At 41.9% G+C, this 17,877-nt stretch overlaps 1 protein-coding gene, 1 long non-coding RNA gene and 1 pseudogene across 2 annotated transcripts in view; 1 reads left to right on the top strand and 2 right to left on the bottom strand.

Moving 5' to 3' along the window:
* LOC118553292 (uncharacterized) overlaps positions 1-17,877 on the bottom strand; it is a 383,189-nt gene that overhangs the window by 14,334 nt on the left and 350,978 nt on the right. The gene's annotated exons all lie outside the window — the stretch shown is intronic.
* The window catches only part of GRPR (gastrin releasing peptide receptor), a 31,569-nt gene that overhangs the window by 411 nt on the left and 13,281 nt on the right, over positions 1-17,877 (top strand). Inside the window, exon 1 of the mRNA XM_078064971.1 lies at positions 1-491. This exon is cut by the window's left edge and continues 411 nt beyond it. Coding sequence (XP_077921097.1) covers positions 79-491 — 413 coding nt within the window. The 5' untranslated portion in view covers positions 1-78. The remainder of the gene's footprint in view (positions 492-17,877) is intronic.
* On the bottom strand, positions 5,584-5,934 carry LOC118530059 (small ribosomal subunit protein eS24 pseudogene; annotated as a pseudogene).

Here is a 17,877-nt window from a genome sequence, read left to right as displayed (position 1 = left end):
TCATCTTCACCCAACTACAAAATCAAAGTTAAGCAATAGCATCTAAGAGCCCTTTTCAGGGGGGCAAGAACCTAGAGGATGGCTCTGAATGATTGTTTGCTTTTGAACTTGGAAGTGGACCACTTCTTGCACTGCAACATCTCCAATCACAGTGCAGATCTCCCCACCAACGACGACTGGTTCCACCCAGGGATCTTCTATGTCATCCCTGCCATCTATGGGGTCATCATTCTGATAGGCCTCGTCGGCAACATCACCCTGATCAAGATCTTCTGCACGGTGAAGGCCATGCGAAATGTGCCCAACCTGTTCATCTCCAGTCTGGCCTTGGGAGACCTGCTCCTCCTGGTAACGTGCGCGCCCGTGGATGCCAGCAGGTACCTGGCCGACAGATGGCTGTTCGGCAGGATTGGCTGCAAACTGATCCCCTTTATACAGCTCACCTCGGTGGGGGTGTCTGTCTTCACACTCACGGCTCTCTCGGCGGACAGGTGAGTTCTGGAGGAAAGTCACCTTCTGTCTGAGGGTGGCAGGTGCCTTGGGAAATGAGCCACCAGCTTGGGGCAGGCAGAGCTGTTTGCACAAAGGGAAGTTTTAGTCAAACTCAGATTCCCTTCCAGGCACGTTGTTCTTCTGGGGATTACTTCTTGAATTGGACATTATCGGTTTAAGAAAGAAAAGTGAGGGGCTCTTGGGACGAAAGGGGAGAAATGAGAAAAAAAAAATCTCTGGGCATAAGATTGACATGTATCTTCTGGAGACAAATCGGTTTAGCGTTGCTTTTTCCTAACTTCTCCCTCCCTGCAAAATTAATTGACTGGTGAGGAAAAAAAAAAAAAAAATCACACCTAAGAGAGTTTACACCCCAGGCAAATGTTTCTTCGAAACAATTCAAAGGCTTCAGAGAACAGAAAAGTCCCACTGAATTTCTTCCTCAAAATATTCTTTCAGAAATAAACAAGAGGAGACAATAAGCAGCATTTCTTTGAAATTTATTTTCCTTAGACCATTTACCTTTTCTCACAGCTGATTTTGTATTGGGCTCTCTGTAACCAGAGAGCTGGTTTTTCTAAGTGTCCCTTCAGTGAAATCAAGCATTATTTGGATTTTTTTTCCCTTGAGAAAGTTCCATTCAAGTTTGATTTTGAATTTTAATCTTTTTGATGTACTTCCACATACAGTGCCTTTGGGTTTTTTTGTTTGGTTGGGTTTTTTTGGTGGGGAGTCCAACGTTTCATTCTGGGCAACACTCACATTTGTGAACTGCATTTCTTGTGAGAACATGTTGCTTAAAAATTCACCTTTATTCACTCTTAAAGATTCATATTCATTCCTTCAACATTTACCAAGCATCTATTATGTTAAAAAACACTTGCTTGAATTAACCAGTCGGGAAATATCCGCAGGCTGTTCACACACATTGCTGCCTAGATCTAGCATGCTTCTGAGCTCTAGAAAGTGGACACAGTAATGAATAGACTCCCGAAACATCATGGAGCATATGGTCAAATTAAGAAAAAACTGGAACAATGAACCAGAGACTCTAAGTTTTCATTTTAAAATCCACTGTATGTTATGCTGTTAAAGACACATGAGGATCTGAGCGTGTACCAGGAAAGGCATAGAAGCAGCTCTTGAAAGTTTATACTCTGAAGAAAACGTCCCACATTTTAATACATGTGGTAGTGGGTTTTCATTTTATAGAGGAACAAACAGTCCCCAGGTGATCTGGCTTTGTCGAGTAATGGACGAATAAAGACAGTGTTATCAGTATTTGTAGACATGTCTTTATACTTAGCTGCCTGAAGTACACTGTTCATTTTCAAAGATGGAAAAGTAATAGCCCGGAGGCAAGGTCTGCACACCGTACCGGCCGGAGGGGCTTTCTCCACTCTCGCCACTCGCCCCCAGCTTGCTCTCACCTGAACAGCGGCCCCCCAGGTACTGGTGGCCATGGGCAGTCTCACGTGTTGACCCGGGCCGGGCAAACTTTGGAGCTGGCAGAAGGTCTGTGGCTCATTACACAGATGCCGAGGTCATCTCAGGATGGAGGCGAATTTTCCTGGTGGGAAGATGAGATTTTGGACCCCGGGCTGCTGGGTGCAGTGGTGTAGAGGGTGTTTACCGTTTTCTTGGGGCGGGGTGGGGGGACAGAGAGGAAAGCGAGGGTGTGGGATGTGAAGATGTAGCTGCAGGGGGCTCTTTCCAGAGTTTCAGAGCAGATCGAATTTCCCATCGGCAGAAAGGCTCTTTCCAAAGCCAGGTTGCAGCCTTTGGCAGCTCCGGTGTGTTCTCAGCAAGTTTATAGTTACTGTGTGTTCTTCCCCTACTATAAGCTTCCCTATAACTAACTTTCTGTGCTTTGGTGAGGCTTCAAAAAGCTGATGGATCACCTGAATCACAGGTAGTGAGTGCATCTAACCGATTTCGACAAGAATAAGTATTGAGCTAGTTAAATAATACAAAACTACACTTATCTATTTATCTCATTTTTAAAAGCTATTGGGGTCTTATAATAACCTCATGAGGATGGCAGGGCAAATACACACACCCATACCCTCTCTGTTTTTTTCTCAACAAGGTACGATCTGTATACAGTAAAGTGAGCAAGTGTATAGCTCAATGGATTTTTACTTATGTCTTCATAACATAAGTAAACCACCCAGATGCAGACATAGAATAGTTCCGGCACCCCAGGAGTTTTCTTTTATGCCTAGTTCCAGTTAATACCCACCCCCAGACAGGAGCAATCACTATTCTGAGTTCAGTTAACATAGATTATTTTTGCCAGTTCTTTAATCTCGTATAAAGGGCATCATACTTCTTATGCCTATCATGTCTGTGAGAGTCATCTATGTTGGTGCACATAGCAATGGTTTGTTCTTTTTAATTCTTGTGTAGTATTCCACTGTATGAATATACCCCGTTTATGTATCCATTCTAATACTAATGGACATTGGGTTGTTTCCAGTTTGGGGTTCATAATAACCTAGTCTGGATAAGCTTATTTGTGCCTTTTGGGGAACATATGTGTTTATTTCTCTTGGGTTTAAGCTTGGGAATGGAATCGCCAGATCACAGGGGACACATATTTAGTAAATATCGTCGAAGAGTTTTCTAAAGCGCTAAGTCTGTATTTGACAGGGTGGTAAAAGGATGAACCAGAAGACCCTCCAAACTGGATGATCATCACAAATCAATGGGGAGCTCAAAACCAATACAGCTTCTTAGTCCCTACCCTAAATCTACTGCATCAGGGTTTCTGAGGTGGGAACAGCATAGTGATAGTCATCCATCCCTGCCCCTTGTAGGTTCACCAGCAATGCGGTACTCATCCCCATCTCCTTTCTGCAGCCCTCCCTTCCCCCAGGCGAACTTGAGTCTTTTTTAATATGAAGGGGATAACAGTTTTCTGGAAAAGTTTACACTGTTGCCACTGTGTCAGAGGGAGACTTCAAGGCAGTCCCAGAAACCAGAATTCTGGGTTTCACACAGCTGGTCAATTGCAGATTTGCATTCAAGCCCCTTCGCTTTTGGTCCCTGCCCTCCCCCTCCTTCCATGCCTTTTTCCCCTTACACACGCGCCGATGTCCTCATACCTGGTGGAACACTGACGAGTTCCTGGCTCTGCTCCCTTGCTTATGCTGTGTCCTGCCCACTCTCCAGACACTTTCTCCTTTCCTGCATAGAAGACACTACTCCCCATGTGATGTACGGGCTTGGAATGGGCATCAACGGTCCTGCATTTTAGGCTTTTTGCTGCCATTACTGCCCACTTGAAGGAGTCGGACCAAGTCACTTAACTCTCTGACCTTAGTTGAATCATCTGTAAAGTAATAGAGTTGAGCTAGATTATTTCTAAGGTCCCTCCAAATTTTTTATCTGTCATCTTGCCTATCATTTGGAATATGGTTCAAGCTTCCTCCTTAAAACCCTAAGTTGGACCATTCTAGCCCCAAGGTCCTAACCCTCCCCTAAACATAAAGCTTATTATCTCAGACATGAATTATCTTCTGACTTCTTTCATTTTGCTTTTTTGAAGTATTTTACTCATTTGTCTTTTTTTAGCCTCTCGTATATTCATTGCGTTAACTTTTCAAGTAGATTATTAAGCATGCTGAGGGCAGGGGCGCCTGGGTGGCTCAGTCGGTTAAGCTTCTGCGTTCGGCTCAGGTCATGATCCCAGAGTCCTGGGATCGAGCCCCGCATCGGGCTCCCTGCTCAGCGGGAAGCCTGCTCCTCCCTCTCCCTCTGCTTATGTGCACACTTGCGCTCTCTCACTGTCAAATAAATAAAAACGGCCATCCCACCCTGAACGCACCCGATCTCATCTGATCTCGGAAGCTAAGCAGGGTCTGGCCTGGTTAGTACTTGGATGGGAAAATCTTTAAAAGAAAAAAAAAGAGGGTGCCTGGGTGGCTCAGATGGTTAAGCATCTGCCTTCAGCTCAGGTCATGATCCCAGGGTCCTGGGATCGAGTCCCGCATCGGGCTCCCTGCTCAGCGGGGAGCCTGCCTCTCTCTCTCTCTCTCTCTCTCTCTCTCTCTCTGTCTCTTATGAATAAATAAATAAAATCTTTAAAAGAAAAAAAAAGAATGCTGAGGGCAGAGATTTCTTATATATTCTTCTATCTTCCACACTGCCTCACATGGTTCCTTGGCACCAAACGGGTGATGAATAAACAGTGATTAATTAAAATTATGGTTAATTAATACACACTTTTCTTCTCATTCTTCCTTTTTTGGAATTCATCTGAAAGCATACTCTTTAAAATGTTTCATACAGTTACTGACTTCTTATCTCTTCCTCTCTATGAAGCTCTCACTGAGTAAATGTGAGAAAAACCTTTCTTTCTGAGTCTATGAATAGATTCGGGGGATGAAGATGGGTGCATGGATGGACAAATGAAAAGATAGGTGGGTGGATGAGTGGATGGGCAGATGGATGGACAATGGTTGGATGGATGGATATATTTTTTACAGACTGGTCTTTCCTACTAGATGCCCATTTCTGTACTAGGTCCTCAGCATTATGTAAATGGAGTTTAAGACCAAAATTAGGCCCTCAATAGGAGAAGGGTAAGGAGAGTTTATGTTTTCCAGTAAGTGTGACGTTTAAAGCTAGATGTTATCTTGACAGCATATAATACCCAAGTTATATTGTGCCTGCTTCAGTATTATTATTCAGTGCTATTTCTGCTAGAATGGATGGCAGAATGAATCCCAAAGGTAAGATATATAGAGGAGTTCCATTGTAATTGTGATCCTTGATTCCATGGATAAGACTGTTCATACATTTTCCCCTCCCTTGTGATTTGGAATGTGTAAAGAAAACAGGAAAGAATTGCATTTAGGCAAACTTCTTGAAGTACAGATTCTTTGAATTCATTGCAAGGAATTTTTTTTTTCACATTAACGTTCTTAGTTTATTGATCCTCTCATGAAAAATCTGCACAACCACCACAGATAAAGCCACTGCAGCATCTTTACTCCTCCTGTTGTCCAATCTCCAGCTCACTTTTTGCCAGCACCAACATTGGCTTTTGCAGTCCCCCTGACTTTCTTCATTCTGTTCTTGCGTTCCTTTCACTGTTTTCTTGATGTCTTTTTCTTCTCATACAGGCCATGTCTTGCAAGTCTGTGTTTGGGTTCATTTTTCTTTGCATAATCCAAGGAATCATAAATCATGCCAAAGCCAGTTGTCTTGCCACCACCAAAATGGGTTCTGAATCCAAACACAAATATGACATCTGGTGTGGTCTTGTACATTTTGGCTAGTTTTTCCCGAATTTCTGTCTTAGGTACTGTTGCCTTTCCAGGGGGAAGAACATCAATGACCATCTGTTTCCGCTGAAGTAGTCCGTTAGTCATGAACTTCCTGGTCCGGATAGTTACTGTGTCGTTCATGATGGCGGCCAAGCTTCAAGCAGCCGTGGAGGAAAAGAGGTTCATTGCAAAGAGTTTATGAGATAATGTAGTTTCAGCCTTTCCTGCCATCTCGAGCTGCATGGTCCAGCATCTTAGCCACCAACCAAGTAAAACTAAAAATTCAGCTCCCTAGTCACACCAGCCACGTGTCAAAGGCTCAGTAGCCACACATGACTCTACTGGACAGTACAGATACAGAACATTTCTATCATCGCAGAGAGTTCTATTGGACAGAAGAGAGTTTGCTCTGTGTCTTGGGGTCCAAATCTCTTTTCCAAGATCCATGTTAGTTGGTCTGTCTCATTGACAGTAGCAGGAATTTCTCACATAGGCAAATATCAAATGCCCCGAGCTGCATGAGCTAGTCCTGTCTGTCAAATATCTTCTATGAGAAGATACCAAAAATGAAGAGGGAAGAAACCAGGCAGCCCAATACAGTCACCAGTCACAGGCTTGGGGAATTTGGGCATCCCATTGATGAGGTTTTGAGACCTTCTGAAAAATACATGTGTGGTTCACTTTCCAGGTCTGTGTTATGCACTTCTCTCTGATCCTTCAATTCTCTTTTGCCGGGCCCTCTTCTATCTACCAGTTTGTCTTTCTATCTTCCTATCCTAAGGCTTGCCAGAACAAACACAGTTGTAGCTAGACTCCTTTTTTTTCTTTTTAGAGAGAGAGAAATAGAGAGAGCACAAGCGTGCGATCAGAGTGGGGGGCAGGGAGGGGCAGAGGGAGAGGGAGAGAGAATCTTAAGTAGGCTCCACACCCAGCATGGAGCCCGACAACACGGGGCTCAATCCCACAACCCTGAGATCATGACCTGAGCAGAAATCAAGAGTCGAACACTTAACCAACTGAACCACTCTAACTAACTTCTCATTGCTTCCACATTGCCTTCTGACTTCTCCCCTCTCTGACTTCATTTCCCTCTCCTTAATAGCTGGGTTCTATTCCCTCCATCTATCCAAATCCTATGAATCCCTCAAGGCACAGTTCAGGTCCCTTCTCCTCTATGAAGCATTCCCTGATCTTTTGCTTTCACTGATTTTTCCCCTTCTCAAGATGTTTTTGCCTGTATTGTCTATGAAATACCAAATCTGTCCCACATTTTATCACTGGGTCCTTTGTAGAGCTGTGTTTTCTACTTCCTTCGTCATGGGGGAAGCTCCTTGGGGTCTGTGTCTGCTATGACACCCGGGCCCGCCGTACAGCTGGTAAGAGGACAATAACACAGCTTGGTTGATGTTTGAGCAGTGACAAGTAGAAATCATCTTAAAGTTCAAACCCTTGTTTGACAGAGACCAAAAGATGGAATGTGACCTTGTCACAGCAGATTCAAAGTGCAGTCAGACTATAATACTGCTCTCCTCATTTTAAGTCCTAGTTCCTTCGGGGGAACTGGAAACTTTTCTTCAGACACCATCAAAACACAGAGTCTGATTCCATTTCCCTTCCCTGGACAGTGGGAGCTACTGATCCCAGACCCTACTGTCCTGAGGGAGGGTAACCCGAGTAACTGCAAGATGGTGCCCTTCTAAGGGGATCGCCCCAGTGATGCCAGAGGCTCCTCTAATGTTCTAGAGGCCCAGCTTCACTGATTTCAAGGACATTGGCCCTTTCACACAAGACAAGACAATTTAATTTCTTTTTTTTTTTTTTTTAAAGATCTTATTTATTTGACAGAGAGAGACACAGCGAAAGAGGGAACACAAGCAGGGGGAGTGGGAGAGGGAGAAGCAGGCTTACCGGGGAGCAGGGAGCCCGATGCGATGCGGGGCTCGATCCCAGGACCCTGGGATCATGACCTGAGCCGAAGGCAGACGCTTAACGACTGAGCCACCCAGGCGCCCCAAGACAATTTAATTTCTTGCAAAGCATCTTTTCCAGAAAGTCCCTCTGTTGGAGGGGCTTAAATGAGTCACCAGTTCATAACTTCTCTATAGTCTGATTTTTCTGAAGCATACTGCCTCTCTGGAAGGAAACTCAACTCGTGTTTCCCCAGGGTGATGGATCTGCCACGGCTGCTGGCAGACTCTGCAGTGCCCAGAGGGCAGGGGCAACAGAAGTGGGGTTTCCCAGCAAGGCTCTTTCAACTGGAGTGCTGTACACAGAAGGGCAGAAAAGGATTTTGACCTTGTCTCTAACATATTATCTTTGAAAGTGTTAGACTTTTGTGTGATTAATTAAGTATCATTTCTGGCAACTTAATGTGCATGGAGGCAAAGAGAAAAAAAGCACAAACTTGATCATGAAACATATTGCATAGCCTGAAAGGGCTTCCTGGTGAGGTTTTTTGAACTGTGCTTGTCAATAACATCCTTTGAAAAATAGACTAAATTAGCATTTTTGCACTTGTAAATCCTCCTGGTATGTAGGGTTTGCATAAATTCTCTCTTAATTAAAACACGTTTTGCAGAATAAAAGAAAAAAAATTCTTCATTCCCCTCTACCTCCCAGTAATGGAAGAAGGGATTTTGTTTCTTACAGTCATCTTTGAAATTCTGCTGATTAGTATCTGATATTTGCTGCTACTTGAAATGATTTGATTTGCCTAGAAACCTCTAAAAGGCTGCTGATTCATTTTACACATTAAATATCACTTTCTTTAGGGGCGCCTGGGTGGCTCAGTCAGTTAAGCGTCCGACTCTTGATTTTGGCTCAGATCATGATCTCAGGGTCGTGAGATAGAGCCCCGCATTGGGCTCTGTGCTGGGCGTGGAGCCTGCTTGAGATTCTCTCTCCCTCTCCCCCTGCACCTCTGCCCCCTCTAAAAAAATAAATAAATATCACTTTCTATGGGAGGTCTTCATTAGCCACTCAGTCTAAAGGAATGACCAACACTATTCCATCATCCAGTTTCTTTTTTCAGGTTGACTGAGGTGTAACTTACATATAGTAAACTTTTAGGTGTACATTTCTCTGAATTTTGACAAACTTATGCAGTATGTAACCACCACCACTACAGTCTAGATGTAGAACATCCATCACCCCAGATACTATCATGTCCTTGTGTAGTCTATCCGATTCCCCCACCCTCAGCTCCTGAAAACCCCTGATCTTTTCTAAAATAGCATATGAATGACATTATACAGTGTACAGTTGGTTAAGTCTGGCTTCTTTCAAACTCATGTTGTTGCATGTATCAGGAGCCCATTCCTTTTTATTGCTGAGTAGTGTTCCACTGCACGGGTATACCAGTTGGTTTATCCCTTCTTCAGTCAGTGGGCATTAGGGTTGTTTTTGGTTTGGGTAGTTATGAATAAAGTTGTCATCAACGTTCACATAGGGTTTTGTATGGATGAATATCTTCATTTTTCTTAGGTAAATATCATCCAGTATTATTTTCTTGAGAATTATTTTGTTCATTTATTTGCTTACTTGTTTATTATCTGTCTTCTACCACTAGAAATATACCCCCCCCAAAAAAATGGGAGGCTATCTCATTCAGTAGCATATTCTCTGATACTAAAACCATCCCTAACCTGTAATAGAGGCTTGATAAGTGTTTATTGAATACATGAGTGGATGGAAACATGAAGGAAGGAGTAAAGAAATGAATCAATTCTGGTAGGTCCTACTGAGAGAACCTGGAAGGCTGGATTACGGTTTGTGAATCATGTTCATCTCTTTTGATGGTTAACAGAATGACTGCAGTAGAACAGTCATCCCAACTCTAGACAAAAAGACCTTATGCAGGTTTTATGGGAACTATTTGGAGGATGCTTTTTTTTTTTAAAGATTTTATTTATTTTTGTGTGAGAGAGAGAGAGAGAGTGTGAAAGAGAGAGAGAGAGAGCACAAGCAGGGGGGAGGGACAGAGGGAGAAGCAGACTCCCCGATGAGCAGGGAGCCCGATGCAGGGCTCGATCCCAGGACCCGGGGATCATGACTGAGCCAAAGGCAGAGGCTTAATGACTGAGCCACCCAGGCGTCCTGGAGGATGCTTTTTAAGAAAAAACAAGTAAAATTATGAATGCAAAGTTAGGTAGAAACGTGGTTGTTTTAAAAGATTTAGAAAGATATTAGATTTAGAAATCACAATGTTAGAAATTTAAATAAGTTGATAAATTCTACAAACATCACAAAATCCAGAAAAATAACATAGTATCTATTAATTAATTGCCTGACACATGTCCATCACACTTGTTTTCTTAAATATTTTGGCTTCATCCTCATTTGTCTCCTCTTAAAATGACAATGGTTTGGTGATATCCTTTTCTAAAGAGAAATTAGAAAGATGAGTCAGACTCGTGGCATGGTTGATTAAAATGGGTTTATTATTAAGGATTGGTTAGAAAAGTTTCTTTCAGCTCCGTAAGTCATTACTGGTTATGTCATATATGTATAGGATGACTGTATAGTGTTTAAGATTATTTGAGAAAGCCACTATCAAATTTCTTTCCTATATGGGCTGTACAATTTCACAGTATTTAAAGTTTTGTGCCTTGAGTAATCTTAAATACTTGTTTAATTGACGTCCATTAACTTGTTTGCCATGGATGTCTTGGCATTATGAGTTTTAAGTTTTCCTCATCAATGTTGGTATTTTGTGGGTATGTGTAACATGAGTCACTTTACACAAATGTCTTTGCTGTTTGTAATTTGGCTACAGGTTTCTGTCCTATAAACATAGACACTCTGATAAATTCGACTTTGCTGATATATTTGGATTTAAATCTACCATGTTATTATTTGATTTTCATTGGTCTCACCAGTCTCATTATCCTTTCTCCCTTTCTTCTTGCCTTCTTTTAAATTAGTGAAATATTTTAATTATTCTACCCCTCCCCATGAGTTTAATTATACAAGCTCTTCTTCATATTCTTTCAGGGGCTACCCTAGAATTTATAACATGTATCCTTGACTTATTACAGTTTGCTATAAATTAGTACTTTCCCACTTCCAGGACAATTCAAGGATTGCAATGCAAAGACACTTTATTTTAATTCCCTCCTGCCTTTTGTGAGGGGTGGGGGTGGGGAGAAGCTATTGTTATTTTCTATTTTAATTCTCTTTGTATTTTAAAACCCACAACTCATTATGTTTATTGTTTTTACATACTTTATATTTACTCACATATTTTTTACCTTTAGATTTAAATTTATTCCCATATTTATCTTTTCTGTTGTTCTCTGTTTCTTCCTACAACTCTGACTTTACCTGAGATCATTTTGCTTCTGCCCAAAGAATGCCCTTCAGTGTTTCACTGAGTGTAAATATAATGGGGATACATTTTCTGGTTTGGTGTGTATGAAAATGCCTTTATTTGATGTCATTTGGGGAGGAGATTTTCACTGGGCATAGAATTCTAGGCCAGCAGTTCTGATCTTTCGCACTTTGACACTGCCATTTATTGTACTTGGACTTCCGCTATGATGACAGATGTCAGTTTTGTTGGTGCTTCTTTAAAATTATTGATTTGTTGCTCTTTGAATGATTTTAAGATTTTTTTCTTTATCTTTGGTTTTCAGCAGCATTACTATGATGCACTTAGCTGTGGTTTTCTTTGTCTTTTTCCTGCTTGGATTCATAGCTTTTCTTAAATCTGTGGTTTGAAGATTTTAGCCAGTTTTCTCAAGTTCTCAACCATTACAACTTCAAATATTGCTTCTGTCCCATTCTCTTTTTTTATGCTGTCTACGTATCAACAGAGTACTGCAGGTTAACTGTAAGTTTTTCGAGTTTTCTTCCTCCTTTGCTTGTTTTTGTTTTTATTGGGGCAGAAAATGTCATCCTAGGGTCAAGCCTCTGTTACTAGGAACTGTTTTAAACACAATCTCATTTCACCATGTCCCATAAATTTCTTACCCCTTTTACTGTGTTTTCCGTTCTGCTATTCTCACTGTACTTCACTCTAGCCATTTTCAGCTCACTAATCCTCTCTTTAGCTGTGTCTAGTCTTTCCATTTGGTTCCATCTTGTCATCTAATTTCTTGAATTAGTCCCAATGTATTTTAAAATCCCTCTCTGGTAACTCTAACATGTGGAACCTCTCTAAGCCGGTTTCTATTACAGATTTTCTTCTCTTGTTTTTTGGCCATTTTGTTTTGCCTCCTGGTATACGAGGCAATTTTGTTTGACTACCTGATTTTGTATATGAAGAACTGTAAATAATTCGAGGTTCTGCATGTTATTATCTTCCAGAAAAGATTCGCTTTTGCTTCTTGCAGATAATTAGGAGGTGGCAGTATATATGACCCGATCAGGGACTGAGCAGATTGGAGGCTGGGATTGGGTCTTTGCAAGAATTAGTTCACCCCTCCTGCTAGGGTGTCCCCCTTTTGGGAATCCGAACTGAAAGCCTGGGGTGTTTACCTGGCCTCCTCTCCTTGGTGGGCCTTGAACTCCATTTATTGTCCTCCTTCCTCCTAAAACTGCTAGAAGCTCTGCTCAGCTTTATTTCTCTGTTGCTGTTTGAAACTTGGTAAATGCCGTAAGGCGAAAATGGTACTGAATGACAGCTTCATCTCTTTATGCTTCCTTCTCTCCAGGATTTTGGCCCCTCAGATCCTCACTGCCTTGGTATTTCTCTGATGCTTTCCAAGAGATTTCCTAACTTTTCATTTTACGGGAGTTACTCAGCAACAAGCTGGTTTGCCATTATCAGAAGTGGAAAACAGAACTCCCTCATCGGACCTGTGGGATCAGCATGCACAGCCTCACATTATCTCCGCAGGTTAGATGCAGAGACGTGAGTAAGTCAGGAGTCTCAGCTGAGGCCTGCCAAGTACTGTAGGAACATCAAAGCCTCTGGGATCCTTCAGCTAAGCCGGGGCTCTTAGCCCCAGTAAGTAAGAGCTGGAGCCAACATTTAGTTATGCAGGGGTTGAGAACAGCTGAAATTCCGTGGGAAGGAAAGAGCCAAAATGTTCCTGAGGTACATTTCTTTAAACTTCACTTCTTTTTACTTTTCTTTTTTTGTATTGTACTCAGACCAGTTAGCCAGTGGGAATAGCTAAAGGTACCCAGGAAAGAAGCAGGAAAAAATGCGAAGAGCAGCACATAAAGAAATTTATTTCCAGTGTGAGAAGAACTCATTGTAAAAATAATATGTCCATGTGACTCCCTTATTTCTTTATGCTGTCTCCATATAAATAGAATGAGTACAGGTCAACTTCAAGCTTTCCAAAGTTTCTTTTTTTCCCTTTGGTGGTATTTTTTGTTTGTTTGTTGTGTTTTGTTTTATTATCAGGCACTTTCATACCGGGCTTGGGCCTCTGAGAAATATGTTAAACACAATTAAAAAACAATACAAAATTATGTAAAAACAAAATTACAGTAGTTTCTCCATGAGAGCATATGGGAAATGCTTATTTCTCTTTAAATAAATGGCAATCAAAACAGATTTTTAAGAATTTCATTATTATCTATTCTTTTCCCCTTCTACTTTATTTTTTTTAAAGATTTATTTATTGGGGCACCTGGGTGGCTTAGCTGTTAAGCATCTGCCTTTGGCTCAGGTCATGATCTCAGGGTCCTGGGATCGAGCCCCACATCGGGCTCCCTGCTCCATGGGAAGCCTGCTTCTCCCTTCCCCACTCCCCCTGCTTGTGTTCCCTCTCTCACTGTGTCTCTCTCTGTCAAATAAATAAAATCTTAAAAAAAAAAAAAAAAGCCATCAGAGGTGACATTTAAAAAAATAAATAAATAAAAATAAAGATTTATTTATTTATTGGAGAGAGAGAGAGCGCACATGCATGTGCACATGTGCACGAGTGGGGAGAGGGGCAGAGGGAGAGGGAGAGAAGCAGCCTCCCCACTGAACACGGAGCCTGACATGGCACTCGATCCCATGACCCTGAGATCATGACCTGAGCCGAAATCAAGAGTAGGACGCTCAACTGACTGAGCCACCCAGGCGCCCCTCCCCTTCTACTTTAAATGATTGGAAACACCACAGGAAAACAGAAAAATCAGAATTTGGCATCTTTTCTTTCCTAGGTTGTCAGCAGAGGTGAAACTGGAGGTTAAAATGATGGTTTGAGGGAAATATGCACTACGGGATGAAGATCAGTATAGTAAATATTTAGTTTGAAGTACTCTTTACTGGTGCTTTAAAAAGACCTGAGACTGAAGAGCTATAGTCAAATATAACTAACTAGGGGACCCAGAGACCTAGGTTCTAGTCTTGGTTCTCAGCTAACCAACTGTGGGACCTCTGGCCACTACTTTTCCTCTTCTGTAATGTGAAGGGAATGGGCCTTGATGACTCCCAAGTTTTATATTCCGTAATTACATAGAAAACAGGTTTAGCATTAAACATGTACTCATGTCTGCACCATGGTAAAAGCACTTCATAGACTGACCCAGCAGTCACAAAGAGCGCCTCACAAAGGGGAATGTAATATGTTAAGCATCATTCTGTTGTTCTTTCAGGGCCTTACCTGGGCCTAGCTTGCTTCCCCAACCAGATTTTAAGTCCTTTGTGGTCAGGGACTTTTATATCCATAATGCCAAGCAGAGCCTGAGATACTAAATTAGTCCTTATCTGTGCCGATAAATTGACTAAGCATCCTGGACAATGAGTGTTTAGCACTGGAAGACCAACGGCAAAGCTCAGTGGCCTATTGTCTTCATGATCACAAGCTCAGTGGCCTATTGTCTTCATGATCACAAATTACTAAGCCTAACAGGCAGAGTGCTGTGTAAAATGGAAGACAGACTCTCTCCTCCATTAAAGAAGGAACCAACAATTTTGGTATGAACAGGCCGAGAACAACAGAAATGCTAGCCATGTTCACACATTTTTTTCAAGGGCCCTATAATAAATATTCTCAGCTTTGTGGGCCGCAAGGTCTCTGTTGCAACCCCTCAACACTGCCATTATGGCATGAAAGCAGCCATAGATATTATGGAAGAAAATGGGCATAGCTCTGTTGCAGTGAAACCTTATTTACTGACCCTGAAACTTGAATTTCATGTACTTTTCACATGTCACAAAATGATTCTTCTTTTGACTGTTTACAAAAGCCATTTAAAATGCAAAAACTATTCTTAGCTCATGGGCCATATGGAAACAGGCAGAGGGTCAGATTTGACCAGTAGATCCTTAGTTTGCTGTGCGGGATATAAAAGTGTGTGCACGTTTGCTGACGCAGGCATTTAGCAGTGTCTTCACTGTATCTTTGCTGCGTAGAGTTGACACAATGTTACATTAATTTCAGGTGTACAGCTTAGTGGTTTGAAGTTCATCACCAGTGCAGCTACCATCCGTCCCGTTACATCACTATTATAATATCGAACTAGAACCTAGGGGAATCCATGACCCCTGTCCAGTTAGCCAGGACGGACTTCCTAGGGGATATAATAAAAACAATACAATACAAATCAGACACCTGTGTGGTGCTTTAAAGTATGAGGTACTGTCATGTCATGCGCATTTGCTTTCGAATAAAAAAATTGAGAGTCAAACCCCAACGTCTTTAAGATATGTGTCTTTTCCAGTGTGCCCTGGGTCCACTGTGATACTAACAGTTGTTTAAATGAAGAAAAGGAGAGAGTTTTAACTCCAGGCTTACCCAGATTCCAGCTCGCATGGGTGGTGGGCATGGGGGGGCTGGGGGCCGAGGCTTCCCATTGCTCATGGGGGAAGTGAAGATGTGACCAGACGCTGCGCTTCTCACAACGTCCTCCAGATGGTTTCACTGTCATGCCCAGTGCTGGCCTCCTGTAAGTTCTCATGTAAGCAAGGCCCTTTAAAATTGCGAAAAAGGGGAATTGTGCTCAGGGAGAATCATTTCCTCTGTACCTCCAGGGATTCGTCTAGGCTTGAAATGGTTAGAGAAATAGGAAGTGTTTGGGCCATGGGAGATGTCTTGGGAAAAGGCTGTTAGCACTTTTATTCTAAAATTTTTAACTGAAAAAAGTCATTCAAATGCACTGTCTAGACCATCTTCCTTGATGATAGCTTTGCTGACTCAAAGCAAACTTTTTCAGTTCGTTCTTAATTAAGATGCCCCCAAAGTTGCCTGGTGACAAACTTCTAAACTTTTCTTCCCTCCCTCCTTCACCCCCCCATCCTTCCTTTTTTCCTAAGTGTATTGTGATGAAATATACATAACATAAAATTGACTATTTTAATCATTTTGAAGCGCTCAGTTCTATGGCGTTCTATGGTGCATTCACATGGTTGTACAACCATCACCACCATCCATCCCCAGAACTGTTTTCATCTTCCCAATCTGAAACTCCCTACCTGTTAAACAGTAACAGTCCTTTCTTTCTTTCACTGTATTGTCTTCTCTTTGCTTCTTTCTTTTATTGTTAATTTTTGGAGGTCACATTTACTGGAGCACTATTCACAGTGAGGACAAATTCAAAAGCACTGAATTTGAAACGATGTCTGAGTTTGAGCCCTGGTTCTTCTCATTGTCAACTGTGTGACTTTGGGCAAACCACTCTACAGGTCTCAGTTTTCGATCTATAAAATGGAGATAAGGGTATTAACTTTTAATATGTCATAGGACTACTGTAATTTTTGTAACGATGAAATGAGACAATGTATTGACTTCTTTATAAAATGTTAGAATGCCTAGTCAAAAGAGTGTTTGTTATTAGCATGTTATTTATGTTCATAAGGGAGCTGAGAGGATGTTGAAATCTCAACCAGGTGTTGTTCAGGGGACAATCATTTCTTTTCATGGACTGTAATAGCCTTTTATTTAAATCGTGCTTCCTAGTTTTCAAAGTGCTTTTGAAACACCTCATTTAGCACCTCCTTATAGCAAGTAAGGTTGATATCATTAGTTTCATTTCACAGATGAAGGAAATGGAGATCTGAAAGTCTCATGGTTTAAGATCTGGACCCAGGACCTCTGTTCAACTCCGAGCTCTGCCACTTGCTGGCTGTGTGAGCTCGGGTGACCTGGTTCACCTCCTTGTGCCTCAGATTCTTCATCTGTAAGAAGATGACCACAGTAGTACCTACTTCCTTGCATCGTTATCAGGGATTCAAAAAGTTAATCCTTGAAAAGTGTTAGGAGCTGTACCAGGCACATAGTCTCATATATAAGTTTTTGTTAAATAAATAGTATAAAATAAAATAAAAGGAAACGGAGACAGCATGCTTTTGTAAAAATAGCGAATTATGGAAGTGGGTGTAGAATGCAGGGCTCCCGGTCTCCCTTCAGTCCCTCCCACTCACTGTCTTGGGCTTCTTCCCCACGCAGTGATACCTCACTAACACTGCCAGGATCAACCTTCTGGGCCAGGGGACCCAATAAGCTACAAAGTTGGGTCAACATTTCCCCCTGTATGAAGACTCTCATAAAAGGTTATTTAAATATAGTGCTATTAAATTTTTATAATTAGATACAATGACTCATATGCCACGATGGTATTTTTGAGCTTTAATAATTCCTATTTTGAGAAAAAAAAGATAATGCATTTGATTGAGATAATTTAGAAATTCTATTTTAATCTCCAATAATTTGAAATATATTCAAAAACTAACATTGTCTCTGATATTTCATTTTCTGCATATGCGTTTGATACACTGATGGGACCGGGAGAAGAATTTACATAGTGGTTGCTATTGGTGGCCCACCCATATCCCTCGCACTCCCTAGAGGTCCCTTACAGACCTGGGCTTGCTGCTTTTCTCTGACCGAGAGCGATACCTGGCCATGGGAAGGTTTGAGGCAGGTGGGAGTGCTCCAGAATTAACAGTGGAGGACCATTCTCAACCAAAGAGGGATGGGAGTCCACGGGAAACACCTCAGCCTCCTCACGCTTTGGTGGCACAGTTCTGGAATGTGCTCCAGTTGCCCAGAATGGCACATTTCCTTGGCTTCCATTCCCTCCCTGTCCCACTTCTCCACTCCCTCCCTGTGCTTCCTGGGATCCCCCCTCGAACAAACTACTTGCACCTAAATCCTTGTTTCGGGGTCTGTTTGGCAGTGAATGACAATTTATGAAGACAATTTATGACCCCGAGTCTATTTTACCTTCC

This window comes from Halichoerus grypus, chromosome X (genome assembly GCF_964656455.1).
Source record: "Halichoerus grypus chromosome X, mHalGry1.hap1.1, whole genome shotgun sequence".
Classification (NCBI taxonomy): Eukaryota; Metazoa; Chordata; class Mammalia; order Carnivora; family Phocidae; genus Halichoerus; species Halichoerus grypus.
The sequence above is the reverse complement of the archived record's forward strand: the minus strand, read 5'-3'. Positions and strand labels throughout refer to the sequence as shown.